Source organism: Geotrypetes seraphini, chromosome 4 (assembly GCF_902459505.1).
Source record: "Geotrypetes seraphini chromosome 4, aGeoSer1.1, whole genome shotgun sequence".
NCBI lineage: Eukaryota > Metazoa > Chordata > Amphibia > Gymnophiona > Dermophiidae > Geotrypetes > Geotrypetes seraphini.
In genome coordinates, this window is record NC_047087.1 from 237,740,491 (window position 1) to 237,764,573 (window position 24,083).

Consider the following 24,083-nt stretch of genomic DNA (forward strand, 5'->3'; position numbering starts at 1 on the left):
TGCTCTGGATCAGGCACCAGGCAGGAGATTCAGCTTCTGAGACCAAACTAAACATACTTCCTTTCAGAGGACAGATGCTTTTTGACAAGGGCTTGGATAATCTTATGGCTAGTGTAGCAGATTGTCGACCTAAAGCTCTACCTATCAGCAGACCTTGAACTGCTAGGGGCTCCGTGTGTGGAAATTTGAGGCTCTCAAAGATTATGGCTATAATTCGGTGCAGAGTTCTACTTAGGAATCCAGACAGAGCTTTGATGGAGTCAGATGAATGGAAGCTTGGAAAAGAGACAGTTTAGGGAAGATATGATTGAAGTCTACAAAATCCTGAGTGGAGTAGAGCAGGTACAAGTTGATCGATTTTTCACTCCGTCAAAAATTACAAAGACTAGGGGACACTCTATGAAGTTACACGGCAATATTTTTAAAACCAATAGGAGGAATTTTTTTCACTCAGAGAATAGTTAGGCTCTGGAACATGTTGCCAGAGGTTGTGGTCAGAGCGGATAGCGTACCAATTTCTTTGAGAGCTCACTCTATGAAGGGTGTGGCTTCTTCATGAGCAGAGTCCTGGGTAGTGTCACCTGAAGAAATTTGTAGGGCAGGTACATGGACCACCCTTCATATGAAATTTTATGGAGTGGAGATGACAGCTTGAAAGGATGCCATTTTTGGATCCTCGATGCTCAAAGCAGGCACATCTGCCCTGCCCTAGACTCAGGGGAATGCTTTGATATGTCCCACTGGTTCAAGACTCGTATGCCTTTTGCACTAGAAGGGAATATTAGTTCTTTTCTCGATAATCTTCTTTCTATTAGAAAGACATGAGTCTTGAAGGCAGGCCCTGTCAGATTTCAGTTAGCCAGCTTGCTGTCTCAGACATGTATTTCCAGATGTTGCAGTCTGTTGTCAGACAGTTTTGAAGAGTACTGATCAATCTGTCTGTTCCTTTGAGAAAAGCAAGAGACTTGACAGCTTCATAAGTGTTAGTGCTGGGTGCACTCAGGTAGGTGGCTTGTTCATTTCCACTTTGTTCTCAGTTATAATTATATTGGCATTGATTTATTGCCTTTGACTTGTTGCAGATCAGAATAGAATTGGCTGGTTGGGGAGAACCTAGTTTCCCACCTCCTTATTTCTCCTCTTATAGGAATTGACAACTGCTTTGATACGACCTGAGGAACTAGGGCACAGCCCAGAGATGTAGGAGGTGGAGCTGAGAGAAAAAAAAGTAGATGCCTTTTACAAACTCGCAAGTAAAGGAGAATAACCCATTGATTCAAGACTCGTATGCCTTTCTACTAGAAAGAAAGTTATTGAGGTAAGAACCTAATCTTCCCAAAAGTGTTTTTTATTGGTGAAACTGCCAAACACTCCCACTTTCTCTGGAGAATGGTAAAGCCTGGTCTTGGTGCTATGGAACAGCCTCAGCCAAAAAGAAGCAGCAAGCAGGGCTTTGGGGGAACAGGCTGAGCAGAGTAGAGCCACAGAGGGAGGCAAAGTTGGGGTGTGGGAAATGCAGCTACCAAACCCTCTACCCTCGTATCCTAAAGTGGAGCAGAAAAAAGAGCAGCAGGAAAATGGAGACTTGAGAAGGAGGTACTAGAAATAGAGACTACACTTAGGTGAGGTGACCTAGCAAGTGAAGAAGGGGAAGAGAGAGAAGGCTGGCTGAAGGTGTGGGGTAGAAACATAGAATAGCAATAGGAAGATATACAATGGTATTATCCCAGGACAAGCAGGCAGCATATTCTTTACGCATGGGTGACGTCACCGACGGAGCCCACGGTACGGACCTTTTTACTAGAAAGTTCTAGTTGGCCGCACCGCGCGTGCGCGAGTGCCTTCCCGCCCGACGGAGGAGTGCGTGGTCCCCAGTTTCTTCGTTTCCGCGGAGCGAAGAAGACGTGTGTTTTTCAACGTCGTTGAAATCCTCCTTTTGCCTTCCCGCTCGCGTTCTTTTTTCGGTTTTTTTCACCTTCGAGTGCTTTTTTCTTTCAATTCAAAAAAAAAAAAAAAAAATCCTTTCTTTTTGCTTTATTTTTCATTCCTGCCCCGGCGGGGCCTGTTGGCACGATCCAGGCCTCGGGGTTTGATTTTGCGGAGGCCGTGTTCCCATTCATGCCCCCGCAGCCCGGTTTTAAGAAGTGCCAGCGGTGTGCACGCCCGATCTCCCTCACTGACCCACACAACTGGTGCTTACAGTGCTTGGGACCGGAACATCGGGCGGATTCCTGCACCCGCTGTGCCACTCTTAAAAAACGCACTTTGAAGAATCGTCAAATCCAACAAAATCTACTTTTCGGCACCGGCCCGACTATGGATTCGACCTCTTCATCTGCGGCACCGTCGAAATCGACACCGACCACTTCGACACCACCTGAGTCGACATCGGCGCCTCCGGCGCCAGGTAAGCCGGCTAAGAAGCCTTCCACCCTTGAGCGCCCTCCCACCTCTGGGACGACACCAGTCCTTTCGGCTCCACGCCGAGCCAAAAAAACGCTCCACTCCGATTTCGGTGAGTGCCTCGTCATCGGCCCCCTCATCGCCGGAGTGTAGAGCGGCACCCATGGAACCAAAGAAGAAAAAAGTGGTTCCGGTGCCTCCCCTGGATGACCGCATTGCGGCCATCCTCCAGGACAAGTTGCAGGAACAACTCCACAAGCAACTTAAGCAGCTCTTACCCTCTATCTTGGCACCGCTGCTCTCGGTACCAGACCGGCCCGAGCCCCGCACCGTCCAACCGGTATCCACTCCATCGGTACCTATGGACTCCTCCATGCCCATTCTCTCGGCACCACATCTCCATTCCCATGCCGAGGCTATGGCCTTGACGACGACCGATCCTCCTCGGGACCGGGCAGGGCACCGGTCTCCCCACGACTCTGACCGGCACCGTACTTCCCGGGACCGAGACAGACACAGGTCTGCATCACCCGGTAACGTCTCGGTACGCTCAGGCAAGTCTTTGTCTAAAACGCACCATACCGAGCCTTCCACTCCAGTCTCTCGACACGCACATACCGATGTCAGAGACCCGGACCTATGGGAACAATCCCCTACCGGTACCGAGGAGGATGCATCGTCGTCGGACGAAGAGCCTTCGGCACCCGATACCACATCTAAACCTGAACAATCTTCCTTCTCAAAATTCCTCAGGGAGTTGTCGGGTGCTCTGTCTTTGCCACTGGAATCTGACTCTAAGAAGTCACAAGCTTTCCTGGAGGCATTAGATTTCGATCAACCTCCCAAAGAGTTCCTAAAGTTGCCCGTGCATGATATCTTACGGGAAACTTTTTATAAAAATTGGGAGAACCCGCTGACTGTTCCTGGGGCCCCCCGTAAATTGGACAGCCTCTATAGGGTTATACCAATCCCAGGATTTGATAAACCCCAACTACCTCATGAGTCTCTCCTAGTGGAGTCCACTTTAAAAAAGACTCAAGGCTCCAGTGTCTATGCCTCCACCCCTCCTGGCAGAGAGGGCAAAACTATGGACAAGTTTGGCAAGCGGCTCTATCAGAATGCCATGCTTGCCAACAGGGCAAACAACTACTCGTTCCATTTCTCATTCTACCTCAAACATCTGGTAATGCAACTCTCCGCCATGCAAAAGTACATGCCAGAACATAAGGTTCCACTTTTCCAACAGCACGTCTCCAGCCTGCTTCAACTAAGAAAATTTATGGTGCGCTCTGTCTATGACTCTTTTGAGCTCACCTCCCGTGCATCTGCCATTGCCGTGGCCATGCGCCGCCTGGCCTGGCTCAGGGTCTCTGATCTGGACGTCAACCATCAGGACCGATTAGCCAACGCCCCATGTCTTGGTGATGAATTATTCGGAGAGTCCCTGGATACCACCACGCAAAAACTCTCCGCCCATGAGACCAGATGGGACACTCTCATAAAACCTAAGAAAAAGGCTCCACCTGCTCGTCCTTACAGGCCTCAGACCTCTTATCAGCGCAGGTTCTCCGCTAGGCCGCTCAATCCACCTCCACAGCAGCCTAGGCGGGCCCGCCAACACCAGCACGCCCAGGCTCGTGCCCAGTCTAATCAACCTGCCAAGACTCTTCCTCCTGCCAAACCATCTCAGCCCTTTTGACTCCTCTCTCCAGGGCTTAGCCAGTCTTCCACCCTCATTGCCTCTTCCTCAGCCAATCGGAGGCAGGCTCCACATCTTCATCAGCCGTTGGGAGGTCATCACATCGGACCAGTGGGTCCTAAACATCATCCGCTACGGCTACTCTCTCAATTTCCAGACTCTTCCACCAGACAATCCTCCCGTAGAGTCTGCTTCTCTTTCAACTCAAACCCCCCTCCTCCTGAGGGAGGTCCAATACCTCCTTCTCCTCAATGCCATCGAAGAAGTTCCTCTGGAACAAAGGGGCCGGGGATTCTACTTCCGTTACTTTCTAGTTCCAAAGAAGACAGGAGACCTACGTCCCATTCTCGATCTCCGGGACCTCAACAAGTGTCTAGTCAAGGAGAAGTTCAGAATGCTCTCCCTTGCCACGCTGTACCCTCATCTCTCTCAGAACGACTGGCTATGTTCCCTGGACCTCAAGGAGGCCTACATCCCAATCAATCCATCCTCACGTCGCTACCTACGATTCCAGGTGCACCATCGCCATTATCAGTACAAAGTGCTACCTTTTGGCCTGGCTTCATCACCCAGAGTGTTCACCAAATGCCTCATTGTGGCGGCGGCCTTCCTCAGGTCTCACAACCTCCAGGTGTTTCCCTACTTGGACGATTGGTTGGTGAAAGCACCTACGTCTCCACTTGTGCTACAAGCCACTCATCATACCATCTCTCTCCTCCATCTTCTGGGGTTCGAGATCAACTACCCCAAGTCGCATCTGCTTCCCACACAGCGACTTCAGTTCATCGGAGCGGTTCTCGACACCACACTAATGAGGGCGTTTCTCCCCTCCGATCGTCAGCGAACCCTGCTCCGCCTGTGTCGTCAGGTGCTCCTTCATCACTCCATTTCTGCCAGACAAATGATGGTCCTCCTGGGCCACATGGCCTCGACGGTGCATGTGCTTCCCCTGGCACGACTCCACCTCAGGACACCTCAATGGACTCTGGCCAACCAGTGGTCACAGACCTCGAATCTTCTTTCTCATCCCATCTCTGTAACATCGTCTCTTCAGCGATCTCTACAATGGTGGTTGAACTCCTCAAATCTTTCCAGGGGCCTTCTTTTTCATCTGCCCCCGCATTCCATGATCATCACCACGGATGCCTCCCCTTATGCATGGGGAGCTCACCTGGGAGACCTACGCACCCAAGGTCTTTGGACCCCGCAGGAGCGTCTACATCACATCAATTTCCTGGAACTACGCGCCATGTTCTATGCTCTCAAGGCCTTCCAGCACCTTCTTTGTCCTCAGGTTCTGCTCCTGTGCACGGACAACCAAGTCGCCATGTACTACATAAACAAACAGGGCGGCACCGGATCTCGCCTCCTTTGTCAGGAGGCTCTTCGCATTTGGACCTGGGCCACGGCCCGCAGTCTCTTCCTCAAGGCTGTCTATATCCAGGGCGAACAGAACTCCCTAGCCGACAATCTCAGTCGCATCCTGCAACCTCACGAGTGGACTTTGGATCCTCCCACGCTCCTCTCCATTTTTGCTCGCTGGGGCACTCCGCAAGTGGACCTATTTGCAGCCCCTCACAACCATCAGCTGCCCCAGTTCTGCTCCAGACTCTTCTCTCCTCACCGTCTGGCCCCGGATGCATTCCTTCTCGATTGGACGGATCGGTTCCTCTATGCCTTTCCTCCTCTACCTCTCATGTTGCGGACTTTATCCAAACTCCGCAGGGACGGAGCCACCATGATCCTCATAGCTCCCCGGTGGCCTCGTCAACACTGGTTCTCCCTCCTGCTTCAGCTCAGCTCCAGGGAGCCCATTCCTCTACCTGTGTTTCCTACTCTACTTACACAGCAGCATCAGTCTCTACTACATCCCAATCTGTCTTCGCTCCACCTGACAGCTTGGTTTCTCTCGGACTGACCTCTCCAGGAAATCTATCTCAGCCTGTCCGTCTCATTTTGGACGCCTCCAGGAAACCGGCCACCCTCCAATGTTACCATCAGAAGTGGACCAGGTTCTCCTCTTGGTGCCTCCGTCATCATCACAATCCCACCTCTTTAGCGGTGGAAACTGTTCTGGACTACTTGCTCTCCCTGTCCAACGCAGGCCTCAAGTCTACCTCAATCAGAGTCCATCTCAGTGCCATCACGGCATTTCATGAGCCTGTCCTAGGAAAACCTCTCACGGCTCACCCTCTGGTTTCCCGATTCATGAGGGGCCTATTCAACATCAAACCACCTCTGAAGCCTCCTCCGGTCGTCTGGGACCTGAATGTGGTTTTGTCTGCCCTCATGAAACCTCCTTTTGAGCCACTTGCCACAACTTCGCTCAAATTTCTGACATGGAAGGTGCTTTTCCTCATTGCCATCACCTCTGCCAGGAGGGTTAGTGAGCTTCATGCACTGGTTGCCGATCCACCGTTCACTATTTTTCACCATGACAAGGTGGTTCTGCGCACCCATCCAAAGTTCCTTCCAAAGGTGGTCTCAGCTTTTCACCTCAACCAGTCCATTGTGTTGCCTGTTTTCTTCCCGAAGCCTCATTCACATCCCGGAGAACAGGCATTGCACAGTCTTGATTGCAAGCGTGCCCTGGCTTACTATCTTGATCGTACCCGGGTTCACCGCTTGTCCCCTCAGCTCTTCCTGACCTTCGACCCGAATCGTTTGGGCCGACCGGTCTCTAAACGGACGCTATCCAACTGGCTTGCAGCTTGTATCGCGTTCTGTTATGCTCGGGCCGGTCTGTCGCTGGACGGTGCTGTCACGGCCCACAGGGTAAGAGCTATGGCCGCTTCTGTTGCTTTCCTCCGTTCCACACCCATTGAGGAAATCTGCAAGGCGGCCACCTGGTCCTCGGTTCACACATTCACTACTCACTACTGTCTGGATGCTTTCTCCAGACGGGATGGGCACTTCGGCCAATCTGTACTTCAGAATTTATTTTCCTAATGGCCAACCATCCCTCCTCCCTCTTTGTTAGCTTGGAGGTCACCCATGCGTAAAGAATATGCTGCCTGCTTGTCCTGGGATAAAGCACAGTTACTTACCGTAACAGGTGTTATCCAGGGACAGCAGGCAGATATTCTTACGTCCCACCCTCCTCCCCGGGTTGGCTTCTTAGCTGGCTTATACTAACTGGGGACCACGCACTCCTCCGTCGGGCGGGAAGGCACTCGCGCACGCGCGGTGCGGCCAACTAGAACTTTCTAGTAAAAAGGTCCGTACCGTGGGCTCCGTCGGTGACGTCACCCATGCGTAAAGAATATCTGCCTGCTGTCCCTGGATAACACCTGTTACGGTAAGTAACTGTGCTTTCTGTGAATTATTATCAATTAATTACTATTGGCTTTCACAGTTATTAAATCTTTTCCATTTATGTTTACTCCTTGTCATAGATAAATATCTAAAATTATTATGGTGATGTGCTCAGACCAATAACCCAACAAATGGTGAAGTCACCATCATGAGTTTAACAAGGGGACCATCATTGCAACCACCTGTCCCCGGCCCTCCGGTCCCCTTGTTAAACTCATGATGGTGACTTCACCATTTGTTGGGTTATTGGTCTGAGCACATCACCATAATAATTTTAGATATTTATCTATGATAAGGAGTAAACATAAATGGAAAAGATTTAATAACTGTGAAAGCCAATAGTAATTAAAGGGTAGAAACATAGAACATGACGGCAGAAAAGGGCCACGGCCCATCTAGTCTGCCCACACTAATGGCCCACCCCCTAACTACCTCCATGAAGAGATCCCACATGCCAATCCCATCTTTTCTTAAAATCTGGCATGCTACTGGCCTCAATTACCTGTTGTGGAAGATTATTCCAGCGATCAACCACCCTTTCGGTGAAGAAATATTTTCTGGTGTCGCCATGAAATTTCCCACCCCTGATTTTCAACGGATGCCTTCTTGTTGCCGTGGGTCCTTTAAGGAAAAAGAGATCCTCTTCCACCTCGATACAGCCTGTGACATATTTGAACATCTCGATCATGTCTCCCCTCTCTCTGCGTTCCTTGAGTGAGTACAGCTGCAACTTACTCAGTCGTTCCTCATAAAGGAGATCCTTGAGACCTGAGACCATCCTGGTGGCCATTCGCTGAACCGACTCAACTCTCCGCACATCTTTTTGATAATGTGGCCTCCAGAATTGTACACAGTATTCCAGATGGGGTCTCACCATGGATCTGTACAATGGCATTATGACCTCGGGCTTACGGCTGACGAAACTTCTACGGATACAGCCCATGATTTGTCTAGCCCTGGATGAAGCTTTCATGTCTTCACTAATGATCACCCCCCAAGTCACGTTCTGCTACAGTCCTTGCTAGGATCTCACCATTTAGGGTGTAAGTCCTGCATGGATTTTTGCCGCCAAGGTGCAAGACCTTGCATTTTTTGGCATTGAAACTTAATTGCCAAGTCTCCCCCTCCCCACCCTTAGTTGCCAAGTCTCCCCCTCCCCACCCCAATAAATTGTTGCTTGGAGGGAGGAATTGAAGGATAAGTACATAGCAATATTTTGTGAGGAGTTTTTCACACTGCAACACTTGTCAATGGCTGGCTATCGCCTCCTGGGCTCCCTGCCCTTAGCTGCTACTCTTTCCATGTGTTTAGGTTTAATCTGTCCTCTTGATATTCTTTTTAATGTTTGTGAGATTTACTTGAATAAGGCTTAGAAAACAAATCTACAATTTTGAATAAGTGATGGCTTTATTTTATTTTATTTATTTTTTTCCTTTATTCATTTTCAAACTTACAATAAGTGTGATAATATGTCCAAACAAATTAACAATAAATATATCACTTAATAATCATCAGTGGTATAAATGATATGCTCTTATCTCCCACACTTCCTACCCTTTCCTATCATATAATCAATACTTATACAATAAGTAACAATAAAATTACTCCCTCCCCATCTCACAATTGAACTTGTAAATTTAAGGGAAATGTCATCTAATCAGTACAATACTTTGTTAATGGCTCCCACACATCTTGAAATTTCCTGAAACATCCCTGCTGTATTGCAATAAATCTCTCCATTTTATAAACATGACATAAGGAATTCCACCAAAAATTATAATTTAATCTACTCCAATTTTTCCAATTATACGTAATTTGTTGAATGGCAACCCCAGTCATTATAAGTAATAATTTGTTATTATTTGTAGAAATCTGACTTTTTGCTCTCATTGCCATACCAAACAGCACAGTATCATATGATAATGCCACTGGGTTGTCTAATAAACAATTAATTTGGTCCCAAATTGATTTCCAAAAATTCATAATAAATGGACAATAGAATAATAAATGATCTAAAGTCCCTACTTCGAGATGAGAGTGCCAACATTTATTAGACTTAGAGCTATCCAATTTTTGTAACCGAACAGGGGTCCATAATGCTCTATGTAACAGAAAAAACCAAGTTTGTCTCATAGATGCCGACACTGTACATCTCATTCTCCAAATCCAAAGTGATGCTTTATTTTTATTTTCTTTGTTTAAAAAAAAAAATTATTTCAATTACAAAGTACCCCCAATAGATTTCTGTCTGTGTTGGATTTCTTAGCTATAGAGTATTGGCACAGGCTCTTTTGTGACTCATTTTTATAGTAATACATAACAGCGTTTGAGTGCTGTGCTTGGTGAAAGATGGGAAGCCATGACACATTAAACTCACAGTTTACTGCAAGCTTCCTTTCTACGAACAGGGCCCACTGGAAACCTGGATTTGCTACCTTCTCTTTGTGTTTGAAGAGAGAAAACTCTATGACTAGGTGGCAAGTAAATGAGTAGAACTGCCAAACTTTTATCTGTGGTAACTCTGTTCTCAGCTACTAACCTCTTCAACTTTTTTCTAGGATATTTTTGTGAGCTTGTCGCAAGTTGATGGACTTTATTTTGTCTGCAATGTAGATGACTTTAAATTTGTGGCAGATATGATTCAGCATATTCCTTTGAATCTAAGAGCTAGATATGTGTTCTGCACAGCACCCATCAACAAAAAACAGCCTTTTGTCTGTACTGCATTGTTAAAGGTAGGTCCTTTAATATCCTATTTGCCTTCCTTAGGGAATAGTAATATTTTTTCTTATTTTAAGGGCTCGTTTACTAAACTAAGAGAGAGTGTCATACCTCAACCATTTTTTTGCCCAATGAAGTCCTCTTATTTTTCTTTTTTTTAATTTATAATTTTCAATTAACATCCAAAGCAGATTCTTTAACAAGAAATATAAACAAAGTTACAACCAATATCATTGGGAGAAAAAGAAATACATAGGAAAACTATTTATCTTTAGTACAATCCTCAATTATGAGAGGGCAAGAGAAAGAAAACTCCTAGGGCAAGGAGATTACATGAATAATTCAAACAAAGAAATGGAGCAGGATTTTCCAACGAATTAAATATGGACTTAAATTACACTGCATCTTCCTGAGTAGACACTGAGATCCCTTTACTTTCTAAAAACTGAGTTGGTTCAAAGAAGTTATATCTATTATATTGATAAGAAATAAAGCATTTACATGATATACAGCACTCAGAGAAGTAACTTTATTATTATGCTAAAAACTCCTTGAGATGTCTGGAAACATATATATTCTTTCTCCTTTATTTCTCTTTTGTTGTCGCACAGAACACACAGTAGAAGCTAGTGAAAAACGACAAAATAAATCAAATTTATTAGCTTAAAGAAGACAATGCTATGTTTTTATATATTAAACTTATCAACTTATCATTCAGATTCACATACATAATTCAAATTTCTTTCACTAAACAAAAAATATTGTTAAAAGACCTGAAGCTAACCTTTTGAGAGAAATTTTTGAAATAACTAACATTTTAGCCTTTTACGAAAGACAACATAGGAAGCTATTACTTGAATATCTAACAGGAGAGAATTCTATATTTTGCACTATGCGGTGATAGAGTTTTGATGTACCTGCATATACCTCACACCCATCCCTAGCTAGGAAAGTTAATAGCAAACTCCCTACTAAAATGTTAACATACTGTAATAAACTCTCAGAAATTTCTCCATACAAGATTTTGAACACAAGGCAACCCAGTTTAAAAGTCATGCACAATTTCACAGGAAGCCATTGAATCTGTATAAACAGTAGTGTGACGTGATCAAATGTGGACTTGTAAAAGAATTCAGTCTCGCTGCTACATGGTCAAGTCATATTATTATGACCACCGCCTACCTCTGACATCAGGGATGCACAGCCAATGAATGAATTCACGTGTTGCACGCTGACTTCATGGATATATAAGGTGGGTTGTCATCAAGTTGCCAATATAGCAACCATAGCTGTCATGGGGAAACAACTCGATTTATCAGACATTGAAAAGGCATGATCATCAACTACCGGGACAAGGGCAGCAACATCTCAGAAACAGAAGCATTTGTGAACTGTTCATGGACTGTTGTGGTTAAAGTGTATTGTGAGTGGACGAATGGAACCTTTTTGACAACCTGACATCGTAACTGTGGAGCAGATGTGATAGGTGAACATTATGAGGGAGGGGTGAGATCCTTGGGCTTAGCCTCTCCTGATACCTCTAGGGCTGTGGGATCACAGATGGCTCCATGTCCAGGAAAAACATTCCCCTCCAGAGCCTCTGGATAGCAATCAGGCAAAGCACATGTGTGTGGACTCTAAAGTAGTGTTCTTCAACCTTTTTACACCCGTGGACCGGCAGAAATAAATGAATTATTTTGTGGACCGGCAAACTACTAGGACTAAAATTTAAAAACCCCGTTTACGCCCCATCTCCGCGAGCTCGGTCCCCGCAAACCATCTGATCCCATCTGCACAAGCCGCAATTATGATTTTATATTGAACGTATTTTATTAACGTATAAAAAGAAACAATATTCTGAACAATTGTGATTTTATAAATACAAATATACAGAGCACGGACTAACAAAACCCCTGTCTCCCCTCCCCTTCACATATATCCCCTCTACTATCAAGAAATTTGAACAAGCCAAGTTATTATAGAATGCTGCATAGAAATATCATGCTAACAGAATACTGCAGTCCCCAGTTATGTCTCTAGCAGGATGTATATATCAAATCTGATATATTCTAATGACAAAATAGAAATAAAATTATTTTTTTCTACCTTTTGTTGTCTCTGGTTTCTGCTTTCATCTTCTTTTCACTCTTTTCCTTCCAGCATCTGCCCGTTCCATCCAATGTCTGCCCTCTCCCCCTTCCATTTGTATCTGACTTCTTTCTATGCCCCTCTTTCCTGTCCATCCAGCCTGTTCCTCCTCTCTCCTTTTTACATCATTCATTCCAGCTTCACTGCCTTCTTCATTTTTATCTCTCCTACACCAGATCTAGCATCTTTATCCCTCTCTCATTTCTCTGCTGACCCCCTTTCCAGCATCAATGTCTCTCTACTTTCTCATTCCTCTCTCTCCCCTTTCCCTCATCTGATCTCTCCATTCCACCCTGACCCCCTTCCCCTCCTGTAATCTCCCTACCAGCTGTTTCCTTCCTTTTTTTCTTTCCCTCCTCCCTCTATGCAACATTAACTCTCTTCCCATCCCTTTCCCTCCTCTCCTCTCAGCAGCATCTCTCCTTCTTCTCCCTTCCCTCCTCCCTCTATGCAACATTAACTCTCTTCCCATCCCTTTCCCTCCTCCCCTCCCAGCAGCATCTCTCCTTCTAACTCCCTCCAAGTCCAGTAACAGCTCACCCTTTATCCAGCAGCTTCCCAGCCTCCTACAGTGGCTTCCTCCCCTTCCAGCAGCTCTCAGTACTTGCCTGCAGGAAGTTGCTGGTAAATCACTGCCCTGGCAAATAGGAGAGCTGGTGGGAGGGGAGACAGCCACTGTGAAGGCTCCCCAGGATCTTGCTCGCACACGCTGACCATCTCCCTGCACCTGAATCTGCAGCTCTCTCCGTTCTAATCGCAACTTCCCCGCGGCCCTCTTCAGCAACTCGGAAGGGGCGGCGATCAAGACAGGCTGCCAACGTCGGGACCTTCACTCTCTGAGTCCCGCCTATTTTGTTTCAACTTCCTGTTTCCAAACAGGCGAGACTCAGAGAGGGAAAGCCCCGACGTCGGCAGCCTGTCTTGATCGCCTGAGGCTGGGAGGAACATTAGTCGGGAAGAACCGCAGTCGGCAGGAAATTTAACTGCCAACTTGATCTCGCCGGCCCTGCGCGGACCGGCAGAAATTTTCTGCGAACCAGCGGTTGAAGAACTGTGCTCTAAAGAGCCCAAGAGCAGACTGCTAGAATCCCTGAAGGGGTCCTCAGGGCTTTACCCCTGATTTTGTAAGCTTAATGTGGCAGGCCTACATAAATAGTGGGGATCCCCAGACTCTAGCGGAAGGAACACCAGTTGGCTACACTAGGGGGTTTGCCCAAATCAAATGTGCACCCTGTAGAAGTCGTTCCCGGTCAGGGTCCAGAAACCCAGTCAGATAAGGACTGGGAATCTGAATCTATGCCTTTGCTGTCCCAGAGTGAATCTTCCCTTGTGGGAGATGTGGAGCCTTGGTTGGAGACTGTGAATCCAGAGGTAATAGTAGTACTGAATCAGGGGAAGGACCCAGCTTTCTTGGACCTTATTACTGAGAGACTGCGAGAATTAAAACTGAATTCTCCACAGGCGTCTGCTACACAGTGCTCTGTTATGAGTGCTTCCAAGACTCAGACTTCTTTTTTTTCCCTTACATCCAGATCTCAAGGTGCATTGGGAAACCCCAGAGAGCTCCCTAAGGGTTGCTAAGATGATGACATAGCTGTACCCTATGGCTCCTAAATTTCAGCAGTTGTCCAGCCAAAGGTGGTAGTACAGGTTACCAAGCATACTTCCCTCCCTAGTGGAAGGGGAGTAATGTTAAAGAATCCACATGATCATAGGGTGGATGTAGTCCTTAAGCAGTAATTCAAAGTCTTAACCTTGGGAGTTAAAGCAGCACCTGTCATACGATAGTCCATCAGATTCCTGTCACAGATGATGTCGTTTACCCCCACCTGGTAATGACAAGGATATAGCGACCAAGATGAAAAAGAGGATGGAACTCCTCTCATATGAGGAAAGACTAAATCGGTTAGGCTCTTCAGCTTGGAAAGGCGACTGAGGGGAGATATAATTGAAGTCTACAAAATCCTGAGTGGAGTAGAACAGGTGCAAGTGGATAGATTTTTCACTCCGTCAAAAATTACAAAGACTAGGGGACACTCGATGAAGTTACAGAGAAATACTTTTAAAACTAATAGGAGGAAATTTTTTTTCACTCGGAGAATAATTAAGCTCTGGAACGCATTGCCAGAGGTTATGGTAAGAGCGGATAGCATAGCTGGTTTTAAGAAAGGTTTGGGCAAGTTCCTAGAGGAAAAGTCCATAGTCTTGTTATTGAGAAAGACATGGGGGAAGCCACTGCTTGCCCTGGATCAGTAGCATGGAATATTGCTATTCCTTGGGTTTTGGCCAGGTACTAGTGACCTGGATTGGCCTCCGTGAGAACGGGCTACTGGGCTTGATGGACCATTGGTCTGACCCAGTAAGGCTATTCTTATGTTCTTATGCCGTAACATAGTAACATAGTAGATGACGGCAGATAAAGACCCGAATGGTCCATCCAGTCTGCCCAACCTGATTCAATTTAAATTTTTTTTTTTTTTTTTCTTCTTAGCTATTTCTGGGCAAGAATCCAAAGCTTTACCCGGTACTATGCTTGGGTTCCAACTGCCGAAATCTCTGTTAAGACTTACTCCAGCCCATCTACACCCTCCCAGCCATTGAAGCCCTCCCCTGCCCATCCTCCACCAAACGGCCATACACAGACACAGACCGTGCAAGTCTGCCCAGTAACTGGCCTAGTTCAATATTTAATATTATTTTCTGATTCTAAATCTTCTGTGTTCATCCCACGCTTCTTTGAACTCAGTCACAGTTTTACTCTCCACCACCTCTCTCGGGAGCGCATTCCAGGCATCCACCACCCTCTCCGTAAAGTAGAATTTCCTAACATTGCCCCTGAATCTACCACCCCTCAACCTCAAATTATGTCCTCTGGTTTTATCATTTTCCTTTCTCTGGAAAAGATTTTGTTCTACGTTAATACCCTTTAAGTATTTGAACGTCTGAATCATATCTCCCCTGTCTCTCCTTTCCTCTAGGGTATACATATTCAGGGCTTCCAGTCTCTCCTCATACATCTTCTGGCGCAAGCCTCCTATCATTTTCGTCGCCTTCCTCTGGACCGCCTCAAGTCTTCTTACGTCTTTCGCCAGATATGGTCTCCAAAACTGAACACAATACTCCAAGTGGGGCCTCACCAATGACCTGTACAGGGGCATCAACACCTTCTTCCTTCTACTGACTACGCCTCTCTTTATACAGCCCAGAATCCTTTTGGCAGCAGCCACTGCCTTGTCACACTGTTTTTTCGCCTTTAGATCTTCGGACACTATCACCCCAAGGTCCCTCTCCCCGTCCGTGCATATCAGCTTCTCTCCTCCCAGCATATACGGTTCCTTCCGATTATTAATCCCCAAATGCATTACTCTGCATTTCTTTGCATTGAATTTTAGTTGCCAGGCATTAGACCATTCCTCTAACTTTTGCAGATCCTTTTTCATATTCTCCACTCCCTCTGCAGTGTCTACTCTGTTACAAATCTTGGTATCATCTGCAAAAAGGCACACTTTTCCTTCTAACCCTTCAGCAATGTCACTTACATACATATTGAACAGGATTGGCCCCAGCATCGAACCCTGAGGGACTCTACCAGTCACCTTTCCTTCCTTCGAGCGACTTCCATTAACCACCACCCTCTGGCGTCTGTCCAACAGCCAGTTTCTGACCCAGTTCACCACTTTGGGTCCTAACTTCAGCCCTTCAAGTTTGTTCAACAGCCTCCTATGAGGAACTGTATCAAAGGCTTTGCTGAAATCCAAGTAAATTACATCTAGCATATGTCCTCGATCCAGCTCTCTGGTCACCCAATCAAAAAATTCAATCAGGTTCGTTTGGCACGATTTACCTTTTGTAAAGCCATGTTGCCTCGGATCCTGTAACCAATTAGATTCAAGGAAATACACTATCCTTTCTTTCAGCAACACTTCCATTATTTTTCCAACAACTGAAGTGAGGCTCACCGGCCTGTAGTTTCCTGCTTCATCCCTGTGACCACTTTTATGAATAGGGACCACATCCGTTCTCCTCCAATCCCCAGGAATCACTCCCGTCTCCAAAGATTTGTTGAACAAGTCTTTAATAGGACTCGCCAGAACCTCTCTGAGCTCCCTTAGTATCCTGGGATGGATCCCGTCTGGTCCCATCGCTTTGTCCACCTTCAGTTTTTTCAAGTTGCTCATAAACACCCTCCTCCGTGAACGGCGCAGAATCTACTCCATTTTCTCGTGTAACTTTGCCAGACAATCTCGATCCTTCTCCAGGATTTTTGTCTGTGAACACAGAACAGAAGTATTTGTTTAGCACATTTGCTTTCTCCTCATCACTCTCCACATATTTGTTCCCAGCATCTTTTAGCCTAGCAATTCCATTTTTTATCTTCCTCCTTTCACTAATATATCTGAAAAAATTTTTATCTCCCTTTTTTACATTTTTAGCCATTTGTTCTTCCGCCTGTGCCTTCGCCAAACGTATCTCTCTCTTGGCTTCTTTCAGTTTCACCCTGTAGTCCTTTCTGCTCTCCTTTTCTTGGGTTTTTTTATATTTCATGAACGCCAACTCTTTCGCCTTTATTTTCTCAGCCACTAGGTTGGAGAACCATATCGGCTTCCTTTTTCTCTTGTTTTTATTGATTTTCTTCACATAAAGGTCCGTAGCCATTTTTATCGCTCCTTTCAGCTTAAACCACTGTCTTTCCACTTCTCTTATGTCCTCCCATCCTAACAGCTCTTTCTTCAGGTACTTTCCCATTGCATTAAAGTCCATACATTTGAAATCTAGGACTTTAAGTATCGTGCGGCCGCTCTCCACTTTAGCCGTTATATCAAACCAAACCGTTTGATGATCGCTACTACCCAAGTGAGCACCCACTCGAACATTAGAGATACTCTCTCCATTTGTGAGGACCAGATCCAATATCGCTTTTTCCCTTGTGGGTTCCGTCACCATTTGTCTGAGCAGAGCCTCTTGAAAGGCATCCACAATCTCCCTACTTCTTTCCGATTCCGCAGACGGAACATTCCAGTCCATATCCGGCAGGTTGAAATCTCCCAACAGCAGAACCTATAAGACATTATTAGAGTCATGAGCAAGGTGTCTTCTTACTCTGTCTCGGCCCACAGAATACTTTGAATCAGGCAATGGGTGGGAGATTCGACTTTGAAAGCCACTCTGAGCAGACTCCCCTTTAAAGGACAGATTGTTTAATTGTTTGTTTATCCCCGCCCTTATCCATGGCGAGTTACACACTTACATACAAAATAAAGTTACACACTTGCATATGAAATATAAAATTACATATGACAATACATATGACATACAAAATATGTTTAAATGATTTTTATTAGAGCCAACAAAAACACACAGATACAAAAGTTCAGCCAGATAAACAGGGCTCCAAGAAATACATTTTTTAGAAAATATCAAACCCCCCCTTCCCACCCCCAATCCGGAGTCCCCAACACCATGACATACAAAATATAAAATTACAAACAAGTTGCATCAACGACAAGCATCACTCCAATCATAAAAAAGTTCAGACTATAGAATACATCGTCTCCACTCCTCTTTATACAAACAGTCTCAGACCCTGTATTTCATCTGACAAAACAAGTGCCTTTTGAGTAATTTCTTAAAATTTTGTATATTCTGCTGTTGACTGAAGATGCTCTTCAGTAAAGAATTGGATGACATTATGGCCAGTGTGGCAAACCATTGACCTAAGACACTTCCCGACAGCAGCCTAGAGTGTCTACATTGGGTAATTTTCATGGCTCAAGGCACTTTTGCCAGTACTCCAAAGGAAATGCTATCCAGAGAACATAGGGTTCTCGATAGAAGTATGGAAACTCAAGACATACTCGGTCCTCTGGACCATGCGCCCCTGCAGCCTCCAAAAAGTCTGTGATGCCAGGTCAGTAGCCGTGCCTCCACAGATAGGGTGGGAGGTTAGTGGCCTATTGGGAGGAGTGGGCGCAGATCACCTTGAACTGCTTTGTACTGGAGATAATACAACTTGGATACAAACTTGAATTCAGCTACCCCTAGTGGATTGCTTTGTGGACTCTTTGGCTAGACAGCTAGAGAAAGGTACAAAAGCTCTTAGATATTCGAGCCATAGAGCCCATCCTCCCACAGAATCAGGCTTGGACAGACGCTCAATATACTTCATAGTGTCCAAGAAAGACTCAAATAATTGGAGACTGATCCTGGATATGAAGTCCAATCAGTGCAGTGCTTGGAGACTGTTGGTTCAGTCAGTGGGGTGGTTGCACCAGGAGAATTCCTGACCTTCCTGGATTTGGCAGAGGCCTATCTCCATGTTTCTATATTTCCAGAGCACAGAAAGTTCTTGAGACATTTATAGTTCTCTGTACTTGCCTGTGGATGACTCCGCGCACCTTCATCAAGTAGTAACTCACCTCAGATGATAGTGGTGGTAACTCACCTCAGAAAGAAGGGAATTCAGGTACATCCTTACTTGGTCAACTGGTTGATTAGAGCCTCATCAAGATGAAAGACAGAGCAGTGTCCCAGGTGGTTAAGCTGTTGCAGGATCTGGGCCAGATTGTCAACTTCTGAAAGAGTCACATGGAGTTGACCCAGTCCCTGAAGTATTTGGGAACCTGTTTCAAAAGGGCATAGGGTCATGTCTTTCTTCCCGAGCCTTGCAAATGGAAGCTTACAAAGCAGATATCAGACTTCCTGAATATGCCAATTCCTATAGCTTCCTTCAGAAAAACCAGGGAACTAAGATTTTATATACTGGAAGTCAGAAAGGTATATATATGTGAAACCATAAAACTGACCTCTATAAATGAAATGCCCCCAGTGAGTGATCGACAAGATGTTTTGGTCTGCTCAGAGATGTGAAACTCCAAGAGAGAAGGAAAACCTTTACTCTCGGGGTGGGTTTACCGTCCAGTCATTGGGAACTTTAAATGTTGAATCACTCTCTGAGACACTGTGTATACTTTAAATTTTCTTCTTAGTTAAACTTTCTTTTCTTTGTGATAATGATTATATTGCTTTATAAATGGTTCATATTAATTTGCATGCAGACAAAGAAATCACCGGTTATAGGAAAAACTTCACTTATCTTTTAAATCCTCTAGGGGTCCCAACATGGCCCCGTTTCGCAATCTGCTTCAGGAGACCCGAACTAAAGTTTTAATTGATGTAAGAGGCTTAACTAGTCTCCGGTTTAGTTTATCTCCGTGGTAGTGTGGTCATATCTGCAATGCAAAAAGTAGGTGTTCAAAAACAGCATCTGTTGTATGGACACTCATTCATGCCCACTACACAGTGCTACATACAATATGTTACTGGCAAAAAACATCAGTTTGGAAAGCGCATAGTTGTTAACATACCTTTATGAAGTGTACAAGATTATTTCAACCGACAAGAGCGCTAACATCCGATCCTTCTTTTAAAAGGATGGGGAGGTGCACTACGTGCTAACGTCACTTGCAGAGAGCTGAGCTTGCACAGAATGGTACAATAAAGTTGAAAATTTTCAATAACGCTGACAACCTTGTTAAACCACTATTGTAAACTCTTTAAAGGAAAGCTATCCACTCAGTCTTATTGTTGAGTCCATTTGGAAAGTGGATCAGTTCTTCAGCCGCAGGTTCAAGCCAGGAAGTTCTGGTATTAATACCCTAGAACAAGGCCTGCTGTATGTGTTTCCTCTGTGGTCCTTGATAGGCTGAGTCATACGACTGATAGAAAACTGGTAATCCCGGTGGCACTGGATTGGCCATAGTAATAAGACCTGGTTTGCCTTCAAAAGGACAGAGGTCTCAAATTTCTGGTGTATTCGGATCTCCTGTCAAAGGGTCCAGTTCCCAAGGAGAGTCCAGAATGCTTTGGTCTTACAGCATGGTTCTTGAATGTGCAGCTCTAATGCGGAAAGGTTATTCAGAAATGGTCATAGCTACCCTCCTTAGAGTCAAGAGCCCAACAACGATAGCAGCCTATGCAAAGGCCTCGAAGTTGTTTCAATATTAGTGTGCAAAGTACAAGGTGGAGCAGTTAAACATCCGATGTCGCTGGTTTTGGCATTTCTGAAGGCTGGTCTAGACAAAGGGCTAACAGTGGGATCCTCAAAGTGCAGGTAGTGGGTGAATCATGTTTCAGAGCCTGAGTGGAAAAGAGCTCTTTGGTTTCGCATCCTGACATAGCCATGTTTTTGAAGGGATCACTCAGGTTGCAGCCTCCAGTAAGACAGCCATTCCTATTGTGGAATCTTAACATGGTTTTGAGAGGGCTCAGTAAATCTCCATTTGAGTCTTTGCAGGAAGCGTCACTGCTGGATCTGACATTGAAGACATTGTTCCTGGTAGCCATCGTCCTGCGAGAAGATTCTCTTAGATTTAGGGATTATGATGCAGAGAGCTGTTTCTCAGACTTACAGAAGTGGGACTCTTCCTTCGCACAGTCCCTTCATTTTTGCCAAAGATGGTGTCATCCTTCCATTTCAATCAGGAGGTCAGGTTACCAGTGTTCCATTCTACGGGTTCCAAAAAGAGAGACAAAGTATTGGAATTTCTAGATGTGTGGAGAGTTCTTCTGTTATCTCAGTGACAAATAAATTTCATCTCAGATCATCTTTTTGTCCTCACCAATGCTACTAGGCTGGGTAAGCCAGCATCTAAGGCAACCATTTCCAGATGGATTCCATTTCCAGATGGATTCATAAGGCAGTCTCGTTGACTAACATTGGCTTTGGGAAATAGCCGCTAATTTCCTTGAGAGCACACACCACTAGAGGTGTGGCTTCTTCGTGAGCAGAGTCTCGGGTGATCCCTCCTGAGGAGATTTCATTTAAAAAGTTTTACAGAGTAGATGTGGCAGCACAAGAGGATACAGCATTTAGGTCCTCAGTTTTAAGGGCAAACTCATCTGTCCTGCCCTACACTCACGATTCTGCTTGGCTACAACACCTATAGTCAGGACACCTAAATGCATTGCACCTGAACGGAACATTAGGTTCTTATCTCAATAATCTTCTTTCTGATAGATGTGTCTAGGAGTCTTGATGCCCTACCCTGTAAGTTAGAATTCACCTGCTTACTGTCTCATGTATGTCTACAGCTGGAGAGCTTCTCTTGCCTGCCTAATATGAAAAGTAAAATACCGAATGTAAAAAAATAAAAATCTTGCAGAGCTCCATAAGTGTTAGTGCTGGTTGCAGTTTGACAAGTGGGTTAAGAACATAAGAACATAAGCGTTGCCTCTGCTTGGGTTCTTTCCACCTGGGTTTGTTATGGGTTGATTAACTTGATTCAATTTTGTCTTACAGAGCAGAACAGAAATGTATTATCGGGGATGTTCCCCGTACCCCTCCTTCCTTCTCATGTTGTAGTGATGATCAATTGCTTTGGTACAAAGTGAAGTGGGCACTACAGCCACTGGAGAAGGAGGTGGAGTTGAATGGAAATTTCATCCTTTTGCAACACAACTCGCAATTGGGGGAATTACGTATAGTTAGGACTCCTAGACACATCTACCAGAAAGAAGATTGAGTTAAGAACCTAAAGAATTATAGTAATTCAGTAGTGATAAAATAACTGATTGAACCAATAATCTAACACTGGACACTGGAAGAAATAGGAGCATACTTGATGCAACTGCTTCAATTTAAAGAATAATTTCCAAATTACAACATTAGTATGAATTTCCAGATTTAATGAGATCTCAGTTTTAAAATTTACACTATTTGCCAAATAGATAGATGAAATTAAATGTGTTTGCAAACTAAATGAATTTGGTCTGATCAGTATTTAGTTTAAGGTGATATGTTAGAGCTCATTTTTAGGATTTTATCAACATTTTTAATAACCTCTCAGAGAGATCATTCAATTTTAGAGGGATTATCAGAAATGCATCATCTGCATGTGAAAAGATCCACTTTTCAGGATCCAATGAAATTGCCATTTGAAGTTGTCATAAAGATGTATAAAATTAGGGCTCTTGGATACATAAACTTCGCTTTTCTTCTTTCAGACGTGATTCAGAAGCATTGCTTGTGCACTCCTATAGTTTTGCTTGCTCAATTGATTACATTATTTAAGAGCCCAGTCCTCAAGGGTACAGCAAAACCCCCAGCTCACATACAGTCTTTAAACCCTTCTAATTGGAGCAATGATAGGGAGCCAGGGAAAAGAAATACTTCAAAAAGTGTAATTTTTAGGGATTGTTATATCGCTCCAGTTGATTCAGATGTTAAAGGATGTGACTGTATTTGAAGCTGGGGAGAGTGTGGTGCAGTGGTTAAAGCTACAGCCTCGGCACCCTGGGGTTGTGGGTTCAAACCCACGCTGCTCCTTGTGACCCTGGGCAAGTCACTTAATCCCCACATTGCCCCAGGTACATTAGCTAGATTGTGAGCCCACTGAGACAGACAGGGAAAAATGCTTGTGTACCTGAATAAATGCATATAAACCGTTCTGATCTCCCCTGGGAGAATGGTATAGAAAATTGAATTTAAAAAAAAAAAATATATATATATATATTATAACTGATAACTTGAAAATAGCATCTGTGTATAATTCTAGTACTGTTGTATAGATGTGTTGGGAACTTATTGTAACCTTTTTCTCTTCCAGTTTGCCAGACAGTTCAGCAGGAACGAGCCTATGACCTTTGACTGGCTGTGTAGGCACATTAACTGGCCGTTGGTTCCACCCAAGAATATAAAGGACCTGGTGCACCTAGAGGCTGTTCATGACGTCCTCGATCTCTACCTCTGGTTAAGGTATTAATATGTTTGCATTGCTCTTTATTTCCTGTTATGGTACTTTCCAATGTCTTGGTCATCTGAGAGAGCAAAGTTCAGGAAGAGATTGCAGTCTAGTGTTCCTGAACAAAAGGTGATTCTGATGCTTTGGAATGATTTGCCAAATCATTTTTCGTTTGGAGATGACATTCCAGAAATGTAAAGTAGAATTGAAGACATATTTATTTGATGAGGCTTTTTCTATCGCATAGTTGGTTGTCACATGGTGGGGATTGAACTGAGCCTGCAACACAGTGACTCAGTGGGACTAAATCCCTTAGTGTTTATTGTAGTTAGATTCTGTTTTAGTTTCCTCTCTTTTGTGAATATTATATTTTTTCAATTATTAAATTTTCCCTAGGTAGTATATCAAATATTTTTTATTTTTTAATCTTTATTAATTTTCAAACTTTGTCAGTGCCATAAACACTATGAAGAAGGCACTTTAAATACACAATTAATACATAAAACAATCATTTTCCCCTTTCCCAAACAAATAGATGAAGACATATTATGGAATTAAAATATTAATATTATAATTAAGTAATTTTAGTAATCAGAATACCTTTCCCTCCCCCCACCCACCCTGGATGTGCAAGGAAATCTAATACAAGAAGAGATACATGACGGTTAGTGCGATTCAACAATTGCAGTCAATGGGCACCACACCCTATTACCGTATTTTCACGCATATAACGCGTGCGTTATACGCGTTTTTACCTACCGCGCATACCCCTCGCGCGCTATATGCGTGAGCGCGGTATACAAAAGTTTTAAAACATAGTTCCCACCCCGCCCGACGCCCGATTCACCCCCCCCAGCAGGACCGCTCGCACCCCCACCCCGAACGACCGCTCGCACGCGCTCCCACCCGCACCCGCATCCACGATCGGAGCAAGAGGGAGCCCAAGCCCTCTTGCCCGGCCGACTCCCCGACGTCCGATACATCCCCCCCCGGCAGGACCACTCGCACCCCCACCCCGAAGGACCGCCGACTTCCCGACAATATCGGGCCAGAAGGGA

General features: G+C 44.8%; 1 protein-coding gene across 1 annotated transcript in view; it reads left to right on the top strand.

Moving 5' to 3' along the window:
* SUPV3L1 (Suv3 like RNA helicase) overlaps window positions 1-24,083 on the top strand; it is a 133,563-nt gene that overhangs the window by 82,028 nt on the left and 27,452 nt on the right. Inside the window, exons 13-14 of the mRNA XM_033943658.1 lie at window positions 9,976-10,152; window positions 22,891-23,039. Of these exons, the coding sequence (XP_033799549.1) occupies window positions 9,976-10,152; window positions 22,891-23,039 (326 nt within the window). The remainder of the gene's footprint in view (window positions 1-9,975; window positions 10,153-22,890; window positions 23,040-24,083) is intronic.